We start from the raw sequence: 14,531 nt of genomic DNA on the forward strand, positions 1-14,531 counted from the left end.
ATATTTTGAATCTGTTAGAAATATAAAGAAAATCATAATATCTTTTTTTCTTGAAAAATAATAAATACAAATTTTATATGAATACATCTAATCTTGACATCTCTAACTTTTTTGACAGAGACTCTTAAACAAAGAATTTCTTATCTTCTACTCATGTAGCATAGTTAACATCATCCATATAAAAAAAACTCAATCTCATCAAATTGGATAAATAAAATTGGTATAAAAGAATACTTTTTAATAATTTTAATCATAAATTCTGTATTATTTAGAAAATTAAAAAATTAAAAAAAATATATGTGAGTGAAAACTTGCTTAATAAAAATATAGTAAATAAATATTCCTAAAATATAGAGGATAAAACTAAATATTTTATTATATAAATAATTATCTATAATTTTTATTTTTTTCTATAAATTTTGGATTGTCACAAAACCTAAAGTCTATCCGTATATTATATTTGTTGCAAGAGTACTATAGTAATTTAGACATGTTTAGTTCGTTGATGTCCCTGATTATCCAATTCCAATTAGTCCTCTTCTAACACTATGCATTAATTTTGTGCTCTTTAATCCACGACAGAATTCAATTACAATCATATCTTATATTACAACGTGTTGAAACTATCTTTACCTTTTCTGTGTATCAAGATTAATTATCTGTTTAGAATGAATGAAATCTTTAACCTACTGAATTCTCTTTAAAAAAAAAACTATTTCTATCTCACAAGGCCTGATTGGCGCACTTTCATCAAAAGCAAATAATTTGGGGGCAATTCATCTTCTAGATTAAGTCTTTCCTTTTTCTTTTTTTCCGAATTAAATATATGAGGATCGAAGGCTTTACTTTCGCCATTACAAGAATTGGAGGACATGATATAATAAATTTCCTGTGGACTGCAATCAGATTGTGGCGGAATTAATCATCAGGGTAGCAAAAGACCAAGTTTTACAGATCAGAAGATACAACAGTAGCTTCTAAATTGATTACAAGGAGTTGTACAACGCCAGTGGCTAAATGAAATGCCACGAGCTCATGGCAAGATGGATCTTGGGATCACGATATCTCCAATGTTGTTGTGCCATGGGTCGGCCAAGTGGGTCGCCAAGTTCTCCAGTGGCCCTGTTCCAGGGTATGCCGACTGCTGCACGCAAAATCCGACGAACGCCAATAGAGCAAGACGACCTGCAAAAGAAAAAATATAAAAAAAGAAAAGAAAAGAAATATATATATATAGAGAGAGAGAGAGAGAGAGAGAGAGAGAGAGAATTTATAGAGTCGTTTTGAATCAAGCGGTTGGTTTTGAATCAAGCGTTATATGAAGAAGAGATGTATACCGTTCTTGATCTCCTTGATCTTGTACTCCTTGAGCTTGACGGGGTCCTTGGAGTAGCCCAACGGGTCGAAAGCTCCACCGGGGTACTTCTTCTTCTCGGGGTCTTTCTCCATGCTGCGCTGGTGCTCGACGAAGGCAATGGCAAGGAATTCAATGACGAGGATAGTAGGAAGGGTGCCCCATGGCACAGGGTTGCCTAGGTAGGTGGCCTGGCCTCCGGGTGTCGCCGCCCACTCCTGAGCCGTCACCCAGTTGCCAAGGCCCAGTGCCTCCGGCAGCAAGATCCCTGGCTGCACAACCAAAGGATACCCGTCAATTAATCAACTGTTGTAGCCATGGATACTAGTAATAAGATCTCATGTTATAGAAGAGGAAGGGAAGAGAGGAGAGCACACCACTGCGAGCATTGCCCATCTGCAATGGATGAGCTCAGACTCCTTGAACCTCTCAAGGTTCTCTGGCACTTCCCCAAGACGAAGTGGGTCAAAACCGAAGTCACTAAAAGGAGGAAAAGAGAGTGTTTGATTAAGAAATCAAGGCTAGCTATATATTTAAAAAATGGTTTTTGTTTTCCTCTCTGCAACCAAATATCATCGGTACATAGAAAAAGGGGGTAAAACAGAGAAGGAAATTGGATTACCCAGGGGCAGAGCCATCGAGGTAGGGAGGACGGGGCTGGCCAGGCATCCACTCGGCGGACATGGAGAAGCGGGAAGAGGCGGCGTGGGAGTTGTAGGGGAAGGGAAGCTTGGCCGCAAACTGCGACTTTGACGACGAGAGCATGCTGGGGAGCACCACGGCGCTGCAACTCCTCAGTCCACTCGACGCCATTCTTTACTCTTTGGAAGTAGCTGCCTTTTTTTTTTTTTTCCTTTTTCTTTAGGTGGATAAGAGAAGAAGAGAACGCCGCGAGTAAGAATGGTGTCTTTGCTTTGGCTATTAAGAAGCAATGTGGAGGGGAAGGAAGTGAGGATATGATAGAGGCGATCCAAATGTGGGCTCCTATTGGTTGCTATATCTCCCTGCTTAGCATCTATTGGGCCACGTATAATCCAGTAATCTGACAGATTTCCTTCGTGGAATTGAGTTATGGGTCAGGTTCGAGCCTGAGGCTGTGGATGAGATTGATTGATTCTTTGTTTTATTATTATTATTGTAAAGTGTCAAAAGAAAGAAGATTTAACAAATCACGGGGAATCAAGTCCCTAGTCCCCAAAAGAAAACTATGAGAGATGAGTAGATGACCTTATCCTGGTTAGCTGGTTAGCCGCGTAATTGCCAACCCAATTGGCTTTCCTAAAAATGAGAAGAGAAAAATATTCCATCACTATACTCTTAATGCGTCACAGGCAGAAAATCTCTTTACTTATGATTTGGAGTAACTAGAGGAAGTCAGATTAAATCTCTTGGGAGTTGGGAGGGAGTGGTGCAGCCAAGACGCAGTCAGTAATACTAATACCCAAGCTTGCACCAAGAAGGCTGAGTAACAGGGGTCAGGGGCCAGCATCATCCCTGTCCCCTGAGCATAGCACCCGTTCATTTTCGATAGATTTGCATTGCATAAGCATCTTCCACATTCAATTTAACCCAGCCTAGGGGCTGGGCCTGTGTGGTAGGGCAGCCAATTGACCCGAGCCAGTGTTATTTTTGGGTCCTATGACTATGAGCATGCCAATCTTCGTCCTTAAAATTTACCACGCGTGACGTCGTGGGGTTCAAAGGTTAAGGTGGTCATGGAATCATGCCATATTTTTTTTCTTTTTTAACTCCGCGCTCGCCTATGAATGGAGGTCCGTTTTGTTACGTCTGACTAAAAACCTATTTCGGGCTGGAGATTTCACGGGCTATCATTGGCCCATCACCATCGAAGTTGCTTAAGGCCCACTTAAGAACTGCGTACGACGAGCTAGTAGGCTGTCCTGGTGGAGTTAATTGGTGCTCCAACTGTGGACGCGCCCGCGCCCCCATCTAGAGAGATGTAAGGCTTCAATAGGACCAACGACGGATCATGATGCTAGGCCAATTCGATTAACAGAAAATAGTCTAGAATTTCTCAACTGTTCCTGCTTTATTCAGCAAGATATTTGTAATTCTTACACTATTATATTTTCTTTTCTTTTGTATAGACACATGTAATTTATTGAATCACTTTTTTTCTTTTTTCTTTTTTCTTTTTGTGTTGCGTAGTTAGATGCATAGATTATATGCTCATTACTATTTGCACATCAAATTTATATCGCACTATATTAAAAGGTTTTTATCATTTTCTGTGGTATTCTGATAAGTTGAGATATCAGCAACCGGGCAACTAATATTGTTTTGAAGAAAAAGAAAAAGAAAACGATGCTATAAAGAGAATTTAATGATGTTAAGTTTCAATAGAGATGTGCAAAAATATCTTTAATAAATTGTGAAATTTATCTCTAAAATCTCCTTTGTTCTCCTCCTCCTCCTCACACTGCCGGCTGCGGCTGCGGCTGCTGCCTTCTTTGCTCCTCTCTCAGCTCCTCTTGGAGTACTCCCAGAGAGATTACCACCTCATTGGATCCTTCTTTCCGTGGCGAAATCTCCCAATCTTTCCTCCATTTTCTAATTTGTGTTTGATGTTTGTGCATCCAAAGACAACCATTGGGTCATCAAATTACCCTCTTTGTCTCTCCGAAACAATCAAGATTTGTTCTTTTGTATGCTCCTTTCCTGGATTTGGATGCATGGGATGTGAGAGGATGGTTCCTTCATGTAAGGTCAGTTTCTGCACTTCGTTCTAGTTTTCTCTTGGCATAACAGAGTTGGCATCTTTCTTGTAATATGCTGTCTAAGTGGATATTAGTGGGCCTATCTGAAGCTATGGTTTTGCCGTTCCATTTCAGTTCTAATTTTCTAATTTCTTATCTGGAGTGTTTCTAGGCTGGTCGGTTGGTGTCAGTTTGGGCCATCCATTCTTGGGAGGGGTCAAGAAATGGCTTCTCCGCTTCTTCTCCTTGCGGTTTCTCGATTTCCTTTTTCTTTTCAATTTCTTTTTTCTGATATTATGCTCTCGTAGATTTTGGCTAACTTTTTCGTAGTCTTACGAGATGAGATTTAACTGTGAGTGATTTCCATTTGCAGATACACCATAGGTGATAAAAATGGCTAATTTGAGTTTACTTCTTTTGCAGCTTCTGTGAATTTTTCCAATTGCCTTTACTGTCGGTGTTAATGGGTAGAGGCAGAGGGAAAGGGAAAAAATTGACTGTATCCACAAGCCATGATGATCCAGAGAGTGGTGGTGAAGAAGTACTCCCCACATACAAGAGGAGGGGAAGGCCACAAAAGCCCTTCAAGGATGACGTTGATGAAGAAGACTATGGAAAAATTGAAGAAGAAGAAGAAGAAGAAGAAGAAGAAGAAAACTATGGGAGAACTCTAATTTCGAGCAAGGATAATAAAACCGTAGATGAAAATGGGAAGAAGAGGATAAGGCATTCGCAAATGAAAGGAGGTTATAACACAATCCTGGAGGAAAATAGTTCTGGAGCCAAATCTAGCAATACTGATGAGTCCGCGAGATCTAACGGTTTTCGGCCAAATGGAAGCCGGCGAAAGAGCAAGCCACGGCGAGCTGCTGAAGCAGGAGTAGACTGCGAGTGAGATTCTCAACAATTGTTACTACCCATTTTGGTTCAATAAGTTGTAGACATCCTGAAGTCCTCGATGTTCATTTTTTCTGTTGTTCCTGCTTTTTTCTCCTCTATATTAAATCTTATGTGGTGAGTCCTGATCTGATCCCAGGCAGATATAATATGAACCAGTGTATTATCTATTTTAGCTTATTAATAACTTCTCAGTGCTGAATAATTGAATTTGAATTTGATGCTTGAATTTTTATGGCAACAGTTTTAGCCCATGGAAATTTATTAATCTTTTGGCTGTGTGTAGCTGCAGATGTCTTGTTCTATAAACACTGAAGGGTCATACGATTATTTTGTTGTTTTTCCTTGCGTAACTTAGTTATGATGAATTACAACTGATAAAGTATACTGTATTATATGCAATGAAGCAGAGAATGGAAATTATACACAACACATGATAGTGAGGAAGCTAGTATGGTTAGATGGTGAATAACAAGTTGAAGTAAGAAGATAAACTACTAGGGATTTCATGCTTATTGATCTTACAGCTATAACACCTTATAGATGTTTTGGAACTTAAAATTAAGGTATAGTGACTCAGGTTTTTGTCTTCGGAGAAAAGAAAGTATTTGTCATTCTAACTTAACGAATCAAGAATTTTACAGAATCTGGAAAAGTGGCACTTTCTTTATGTCACTTACAATTCTAATCGAATGCAACTGGATCTTGTATAGTATGAATTGGAAGATATTTATTTACAGAAGGTCGCCTTAGCAAACTCAAAATTGATCAGGTCATCTTCGTGTTGGAGGTCTATATTTATGTTCTTTATCTTGCCTTTAATTTAACATGCACCTATTATTTATCAGGACATATACTGATATATAAATACTTGGACCATCTATAAACTATACAAAATTTTTGTTGGTAGTAATGACTTTGAAACGTTCTACTGGTTAGGTTCTGTTGTTAGGTGTCATGCTTCTACTGCCTTGGATAACTTTTGGTAGCTCACCTAACACTGGCCGACTGATATATTCTGTAAGACTTACAGATACTTCATAGCAGATATTCTGCAAGAACCATTTTCAATTTTTCATTATCCAAACTCATAATTCTGCAATCAATGTTTCCACCTACCCATAAATATGGAGCCATTATTTAGTTGAGGAAGAAACTTAGGAGCCCAAATTGGCTTTAGTGTCAGAAATTGCAACTCCCAGTCCTAGGGGTAGCTGAAAAGTGAAAAGAAGAAGGAAATGCAAGGAAAGTAAAAGAAAGAGAGTTAAAGGCATATTATTATCAGTATACTAATTTTCATAGCTGGCCCTTTTTATCCTGTTCTTTTTTGGTGCTTCAAATCCAGGCTCACTCTATCTGGCCTTGTTTGGCAAAAGCTAGCCCAATTGAGAAGTGACAAAGCTATGTCATTATCCAATTTTATTTTCAAATGAATAAATACTATATTCTTTGTTTAACCATATTGTTTTGAAAAGGCTAAGGAATAAGGCTAGGATCTGAATGTCAGATTTCCATATTTGTTTTGTATAGGTATGGATGCATATTACTCACATATTTAGCATGTGTGGAGTTATATGACATGCTTTTAGGGTCCCTATTATAGTTTTTTAGGTGGGAAGTTGTGGTACAAGGTATATGGTTTTAAATTTGGATACTTCAACTGTACAAGAAATATTGACCTGTGTGTGTGTGTGTGTGTGTGTGTGTGTGTGTGTCTAAAAAACAAACACAAGATAGGGATCATATAGTTCAATCAGGATATGTTGATAAATAGAATGCATAGGCAGGAAAACTGTGATATGTCGCAGAACGTACAAACTTATCCTATTCTAATGGTTTGTCTACCTTGTTTATATTGAGGAAAATCCAATCCTTTCCACGAAAGAAAAAACATTTTAAAATTTGAATCATAGAGCTCACAGCAGTTCCTTACAGAAATTGTCGACTTATCGATTCTTCCATTCTTTTTGTTAGCTTTGATGAGCACCACTATGTAACTTGTTACAGTGAGCTAGACTATTTATTCTATCTGCAATATTCACTTATTACTCTTGGGAAACAAAGAAAATTGCAATAGTAGAGTCAACCAATATGAGTTTCCAGCTTTGTGCATTTAGGTGCAGTGCAGGATAGTCTCACTTTAGGCCCTCTGGTTGGTGTTCTCAGTTGCTGTTAATTGCTTCGTCAGATAAATCCTCAGATAGATTGATATAATCTGGCAAATCTCATTTTCCAAATACGAAAATGTGATTGTTTTTTCTGCATTGCAGCAGGGTGGGTCGCCCCCTCCAACATTATTGAGCCTCTACAACAGCAAAAATTTATCGTCATGCTTGGGCATACAAAAGTTCAAATGCATGTGGACATTAAGTCTGGATGCTCTAATATTCAATCTTTTACCATCTCTGAAGGTAGCAAATTATTATCAAGTGCATTAATACAAAGGAGTAAAAATTCGTCCAACTAAAATGCCCAGATGGAGAGAGAGAGAGAGAGAGAGAGATCAAAACTTATGTAAAAGTTAGTAATGCGGAATACATGATTTTTATTTGATTTGGCGAACAAACTTATTAGCTAAGCTGGAGGTGAACCAATAATACTTTGAGAAGAAAAGAAAGTAAAAAAGAGAGAGAGAGAAAAGAGAAGAAAAAATAGTCTCATTGTTGGCCAGTTTCACGTGTTGCCTTCTCAAGCAAACCCCACAGAGCCTTTTCTTCTCCTCGTTGTGAGCAGTGATGATCATATAAATAGTTTAGATAGCAAACAAAAAGTACACAGGCAATGTGACCTCGCCTTGAACTTTCCCTGATCCCACTTGCATTATGTCTCAGGCCGTGCCAGTTGATGATGCAACCACTGTTACTGCTTCCCCTGCAGTCTTATTTAATTTGAACACATTTGTGACCCATTCAAAGTTTCTACCCACATACATATTTCTTTTCTGTATTTATAAACAGCAGAGATGCCTATTTCTTATACGACTCTCTCCTCCTAATATATATATATATATATATATATATATATATATATATATATATATATCACTTGCTCGTATCCTGCACCGAAAACTGCTATAAGGAAAGAGACAGAGGGAGGGAGGGAGGGAGTTAATGCCATCTGCTAGAACTGTGATATGAGTAATTCCCCCATTTTGTGACAGAATAAATGCTAGGTCTGACTCAGAATGAATTGCCCATCTGCTAGGTTCTCATTAATTGGCATATTTAGCTGTGGATCTTAGAGAAAAAGGATAATCAAAATGAATGAAGTTGGAGGGGGAAACAAGGAAGGTAAATGCTAGCTACCTGCCTTCCTGCTCAATTTTCTAAAAAATAATATGTGTATCAGATCAATGGGCTCCATTTTTAAAAGAAACCGACATCTTAGTACATGATACCTTTGTCATTGTAGGCCATAAATAGGAAATTTTCACATTTTTTTTATTACTCAACCGTGGGACACTTGGTATACCTGTATGCTGGCAAGTCTTACCGTCACACTATGCTGTGAGTCTCTCTTATTATAGTTTCTAAAGAACAAAAGAAAAAAAAAATCAACTTTAGCTTTAGCTTGGGAGACATTGAAGGACGCTGTGATTTTACTTCAAATTATTAAGTTGACTCCGAGTTTGCCAGTGATTTATATTCATAATAATAAGTGCTATATATTCCGGTGAAATTTAAAAAATGCAAGTGGTGAAGAACAAGTACAAGCTGCCATATTAAAGAGAAGAAAGTTCCGTGTGCACGATGAGAGAAATATTTTTTTTTTTTTAAATAAAAAAAATAAAAATCGGATGCCTTGAGAGATTGCACTTGAACTGAGATCTATCTATTGCTTGATAAATTTTATAGTCTGCAGATCTTACTAGTTACTTTCTTTTCTAGTTAATTAGCATCAATCTTTGAAACCCCCACCCCCGGTGCAAACTGGTGGGGAAGATAAAAATTCCAACTTGCTCTATAACTAAGCCCGTGAACCTGCAATAATATACTTTCTTCTTCAATTATTGGGGTTTGGAACTTTTTTTTTTGCATGCAGTTGAGGAACCAATCTAAGGAAACAATATAGACAGCTCTCTGCTAGCAACTCGTGTAGCTTTCTAGTTTTCCCTCAGTTGTTGTGAGACCACTACCACTGGAAAAGTTCAATGATAGATAACTACTCAACCAAATCTTTGCTAGCTTTTGTCTATCCCCCCACCTCTTACTAGCCAAATCTATTCATCCCAATTGGTTGAGATAGCAGTCAAATCTTGGGAGATCTGATGTTTAATAACTCTTCTAAAGATGGTCGATTGATTTATATACGTGAAGCGGTGAAGGTACACAACTTATCTCTTAAAAAAAAGATAATAATAATAATAATAATAATATTTTTAAAAAAATCCAATCTAGCTCTGAGACCGTGTATACCTCGTTTCCTAACTTAAACAAGAAAAAGCACCATCATCCAACATCCACCTTTCCCAAATTTTACAAGTTTTTAATCAAAAATCTATGTCTGAGATGTACCATGTTCCATACTAAATCCATCCATCCTGTGGTCCTACCTTTCCCAAACCTATCTTCCAAAATGTGTTCCCAAACTGACGAGAGCCCTATATAATTACTTGCCAAAGATATATTACCAAAATATCCAGGGGGCAGTTTTGGTATATTAATCACCACCAAATCAATTCATTGGATTTGCAGTCAGCCTTCAAGGAGATCAGTAATGGCCAGAATCCATTAAACAGAAGAAAAAATAACAAAGAAAAAAAAAGAAGAATTGCTCAATAACCCAGAACCCTATGAGAGTCCAATCCAAAGCTCATTCCAAAAGATTCTCTCCTAATGGCTCTTCATCATGAGAAGAAGGTTTAAAATCATCTTAAAAACTTTAAAAAGAATTAAAAAAAAAGAACCATCTTGTCAAAGTAAATAAACAAACAAGAGAACAGAATCAAGGCCTCAGCCCTCAAGTTCATCCCTCTTTTTATTAGTTTTTTCTTATTTAAGTTTAAATATCCAGAAAGATGGATCATGGACTCCTTTCATGAATTTTTTTTTTAATAAGAGGCTTTAAGCCCCATGAGTAGTGTGTGCGACTGCTCTAACCCCATTTCAAGTGAAAAAGATTGCTGTATAGGGAATTGTATAAAAGTAACAAGGGTCTTGGAAAAGAAAAGGAAATCAAAAGGTACTGGGCGCAAATCTGTCAAAACACATCTTTCTCAGAAAATTTAGCAGAAGTACTGTATCCCCAAGATGGCATGGTCCAGATGGCAGGTGTAGGCTTTACACTGGCAGCACAAAGATCAGAGGGGAGAGAGAGAGAGAGAGAGAGAGAGAGAGAACTTGAGACCACCAAAGAACCCTCCTTTTCTTTATTTTAAGGACAACCCACCTCCTCTTTTGCTTCCCTTCTTCCCCAAGAGGCCATGGATGGGCTCTAGAGAAGGGGAATGGAGATGGCTTCAAGCTCAAAGGGGGCCTCTGGGGTCTGTGGCTCAGGTGACTCCCTCAATGGGCTAAAGTTTGGGAAAAAGATCTACTTTGAAGATGGTAATGGTGGCGGCGGTGGGAGCTCATCCGTGGCTCCGGCGTCGGCGTCGTCCTCACCGTCAGCTGGGAAGAAGGGGAAGGGGGTGATGCAAGGAGGGCAGCAGCCACCCAGGTGCCAAGTGGAGGGTTGCAAGGTGGATCTCACAGGGGCAAAGGCATACTACTGCAGGCATAAGGTGTGCGGGATGCACTCAAAGGCTCCCAAGGTGGTTGTGGCTGGATTGGAGCAGAGGTTTTGCCAGCAGTGCAGCAGGTTTTTTTTTTTTTTTTTTTTTTTTGCTCGAAAAGATCATTTATTTCGTCTAGTATTGATCTTTGATTTCTTGGGTCCTTCTTTCTCCTTTTTGGATTTGTTTCCATTTCCTCTGCCACTCTTAAGATTAACACTTGGTTTGCTTCCTATCCCCCCTGTTTTGTTGATATTTGTTCTGAATCTTCTCTTTCCATGGGTTTCTATTTTTAAACATTTTCTCCTAAAATTTCTGTTTGCTTGAGATGAGAACGTGTGTTGCTGTTGGTTTCTTTCAATGCTTACTGTTCTTTGGGTAGCTGGCTTGGTTATTTTCTGCCAGTTGTGTTTTTAGGCAAACTCTGATCTCATTTTGTGGCCACATAGGTGGTTGATGTGAATTAACTATCATTGATGCTGATATCTGCATTATGTCTCCTTGTTGTCCTCTGGCTGGTTATTGTTGTAGTTACAACATTTTTTTTTTGTTCAAGTAGGTACTACTGTTTGGTATACTTTGATTGCCAAAATTTAAGGTTCTCATTTATTTATTCCAGTTCATCCTATTATACCTTTCTGTTTGCAGTTGATGATGATATATATAAAAAGAATTAGAAAAAAAAAACGATCCACAATCACTGAAATCTGTTATTGGGTTTAGATTCTTTTCTTATTCCTCAAAATCAAATAGTTTGGATCCGATCAGTATAGTTCAATGTTAATTACTATGGATATATGGTATTTTGATCATCTAATCTAATCCATCCCCTATCCCTTTGTTAGAACTTAGTTTAAACGAAATGCTCACTGTGCTATTGCCTGTCTTGATGTCTCCATTTCTTGCTTTGCCTCTCATCTCTTTAGATTAATCTTATTGCCCGGCAGGACCTTTTGTTTTCTAGTCCAGCTCATACTCAGGAAGTGGTTTCACTATAGTTATTTGACAACCTGCCCAATGGGCACAAATTTTTCCCTATGTTCATCAATTCTCTCTTTCTTACTCTAAGCCAACTTCTCATCTTTGTCAAACTGCTCATGTTTAAGATCGACTGCTTAGTTCAAGAAAGTTCCGTGGGTCAGATAATTATATCCTGACATAATGAACCTTTTAAGAGCTCTAAGAGTAAAATTGATTGCACTGATAAACCCACTGACAAGAAGAAATAAGATAGTTGATTTAACAAGATAGGCATCAAGCAGGCCTAACTGTCTCAGCAGAAGGTTCTTTCAGCTTAAGTTCCTGTATTTCTTTCAGCTCTATTTTGATCTTAATTGATGTATAGTCATATTAGTGTTTGTGTTTTCATAATATTATTTGACAAATCTCTGTTTGTGATTTGTATACTCTCTGTGAAATAACTTATCCGTTGGCTTTTTCAAGCAAACTAAATGACATTATTTTCTATGGTTCATGGCCATACACTAAGCATTTTGTATTGTACCATGATACTGATTGTCCTGGACTAGCATGCAATTAGGCACCGGAAGATTTGCCAAGGGTACTTCAAGATAGCTTAAAAAATCTATTTAAACAATTTTAATTGCTTTTTTATGCATACTAGCATGCTTTTTGGCAGACAAATGATGTTCATCTTTCATGCTAGATTATTTGCTTTTTTATGACTACTAGCATGCTTTTTGGCAGACAAATGATGTTCATCTTTCATGCTAGAGTATTTGCTTTTTTATGGCTACTAGCATGCTTTTTGGCAAGACAAATGATGTTCATCTTTAATGCTAGAGACACAAAATATGTTGGGCATCAATTAAGATACTGATCTATGAGGCAAAAGTAAGAAAATAAAGGAACATAAGTTAGGTTGAAAAGTTGACCAGCCCCTGCAAATCAGCATAATGATACATGGTCAATATTTTATGATAGAGAAAAATATAGATCATCTGTGGAAGAGAAAAATATAGATCATCGGTATTTCTCATTCATTTGTGATGAAAAATAGAGCACAAGAAATTGACAATGCTGAAATCCTGCTCAAAGATTTCTCACCCCCATCTGTTGGATTTCTCCCATTTATACGGTGTATAGTGCCCATTTTCCTTGGGTTTCATGCCAATGTTCAAAATCAGACCTTGCATTCCTCAATGAAAAACGTAATGACATTATTCACTGAACTATATATAGTTTTGTAGCATCATATATTTAGTCTGTCAGATATCCAGCATGGAAAAGTAAAAAGCAATTAGGTTTGATATGTGCATGCACTTCTGGTACCTGATTAATGCACTGTTAAATCACTTCCAAAACTTGAGAGCAAATATCCCAAGTGAGATTTCTTAGTTGATCTCAAAATTTTATAGCATCAGGTATACCTAGTTGCTAAGTGCTTATATTTATATCCTAGCTGGTTATTTATCATCCCAATTTACTATGTACTACTTCTTTGAGAACCTACAGTTCATCAACCTTTTTCCATCAATAAGAATCTATTTGACTGACAAGAATCTTATCCACTTATATTTCTATTGATTTCAGTATAATAAATTATTGAGATTATAGTTACTGTACTTTGTACTTAGCCTAAGCAAGTCATATAGTCATGCACTTCCCATCTGCTCATTCTTGAGAAAATTAAGCCCATTTGATAATCCTATCACAATAACTGACTAAAATAGTTTTACCATATTCTATCACAGGTTTCATCAGCTGCGTGAATTTGACCAAGGGAAACGCAGTTGCCGAAGACGGCTTGCAGGTCATAATGAACGTCGTAGGAAGCCACCACCTGTGCCTCTATCATCTCGCTATGGTCGTCTGGCGTCATCCTTTCATGGTAAACAAATGCAGTGAGCTCTGTCTATGGTTATACGGTTATACCTTTTCTTTCTCAAATTTAGATTTACTGCTCGCTCTCAATATTTTGCTACTGTTTAACAGAAGAGCCAGGCAGATTCAGAAGCTTTCTAATGGATTTCACTTGCCCAAGGCTTCCAAGTACTGCAAGGGATGTAAGGCCAACTGTTATGGCTGCCAACCAGTGGCAGGGTGGTCTAGACCCTGCTGTACATGGTGCTCAGACATACATCCATGGTTCTTCTGCAGAAAGCTTCTTCTCTGCCATTGAACTTCCACCAGACGAATGTCTTGCAGGAGTCGGCGACTCCAGCTGTGCTCTCTCTCTTCTGTCAACTCAGCCGTGGGGAAACAGTTCCACCAGAAACCGAGCTCCAATGATCCCAGCAAGCAGCGGCTTTGACTGCAACCCTGTGCCCCAATCAGTCATCGCAAGCAACTACTCGACCAGTTCCTGGGGCTTTGGAGGAGGTCATGGAGGCAGGACCAGCCTACATGATATGCAGCATGAGATGGGACTAGGTGAGGTCTCAGGGGCTGGAAATGGCCAGTTTTCTGGTGAACTCGAGTTAGCTCTGCAGGGAAATGGGCCCCATGAGGACCATGGCTCGACTAGGGCTTTCGATCATTCTGGTCATGTCATGCACTGGTCCCTGTAGACATGGATCATCTGATCTTAGTGTTGTTCTCCATGGTTTTGGGTTTTTCAAGATCATGAACCTAACTATCCTTATGTTGCAATAATTTTTGAAGATCTCATGGATCTGAAAACTCATTTTCCTATGTTGCTATTTAATATTAGTATGTTTGTGGACTTTTAGTTAATGTTCTCAATGTTTTGATCTGATGAGGATTTTCTCCATATAGCTAATCTTTATGAGCTTTTTTAATTTCGATCTCTATAGATTTCAACAGTGCCTTTTGTTTTAGAGCAATCCACAATGTCAACAATTTATGGCGAGCTCATGCTCTCATTTTA

At 38.2% G+C, this 14,531-nt stretch overlaps 2 protein-coding genes and 1 long non-coding RNA gene across 3 annotated transcripts; 2 read left to right on the forward strand and 1 right to left on the reverse strand.

Annotated features, from left to right (window-relative positions):
* Positions 1 to 907: 907 nt before the first annotated feature.
* On the reverse strand, positions 908 to 2,279 carry LOC140799556 (chlorophyll a-b binding protein 6, chloroplastic). The gene is made up of 4 exons (XM_073153921.1): positions 1,977 to 2,279; positions 1,732 to 1,834; positions 1,338 to 1,626; positions 908 to 1,185 (listed from the first exon to the last, which is right to left on the reverse strand). Exons 1-4 carry the CDS (start codon positions 2,165 to 2,167, stop codon positions 1,034 to 1,036), a joined length of 735 nt encoding a protein of 244 aa, XP_073010022.1. The 5' UTR covers positions 2,168 to 2,279; the 3' UTR covers positions 908 to 1,033.
* A 1,434-nt stretch (positions 2,280 to 3,713) lies between these two features.
* On the forward strand, positions 3,714 to 5,220 carry LOC140799565 (uncharacterized). Its single transcript, XR_012111026.1, has 2 exons — positions 3,714 to 4,080; positions 4,495 to 5,220. It is a non-coding gene; the product is annotated as an uncharacterized lncRNA (long non-coding RNA).
* Positions 5,221 to 9,999: 4,779 nt separating this feature from the next.
* LOC140799839 (squamosa promoter-binding-like protein 17) lies at positions 10,000 to 14,377 on the forward strand. The gene is made up of 3 exons (XM_073154331.1): positions 10,000 to 10,767; positions 13,396 to 13,532; positions 13,637 to 14,377. The coding sequence occupies exons 1-3, from the start codon at positions 10,415 to 10,417 to the stop codon at positions 14,209 to 14,211; spliced, it is 1,065 nt and encodes a 354-aa protein (XP_073010432.1). The 5' UTR covers positions 10,000 to 10,414; the 3' UTR covers positions 14,212 to 14,377.
* Positions 14,378 to 14,531: the final 154 nt, after the last annotated feature.

The sequence above is a fragment of the Typha latifolia genome, chromosome 13 (genome assembly GCF_019914945.1).
Source record: "Typha latifolia isolate L0001 chromosome 13, TyphaL0001v2, whole genome shotgun sequence".
Classification (NCBI taxonomy): Eukaryota; Viridiplantae; Streptophyta; class Magnoliopsida; order Poales; family Typhaceae; genus Typha; species Typha latifolia.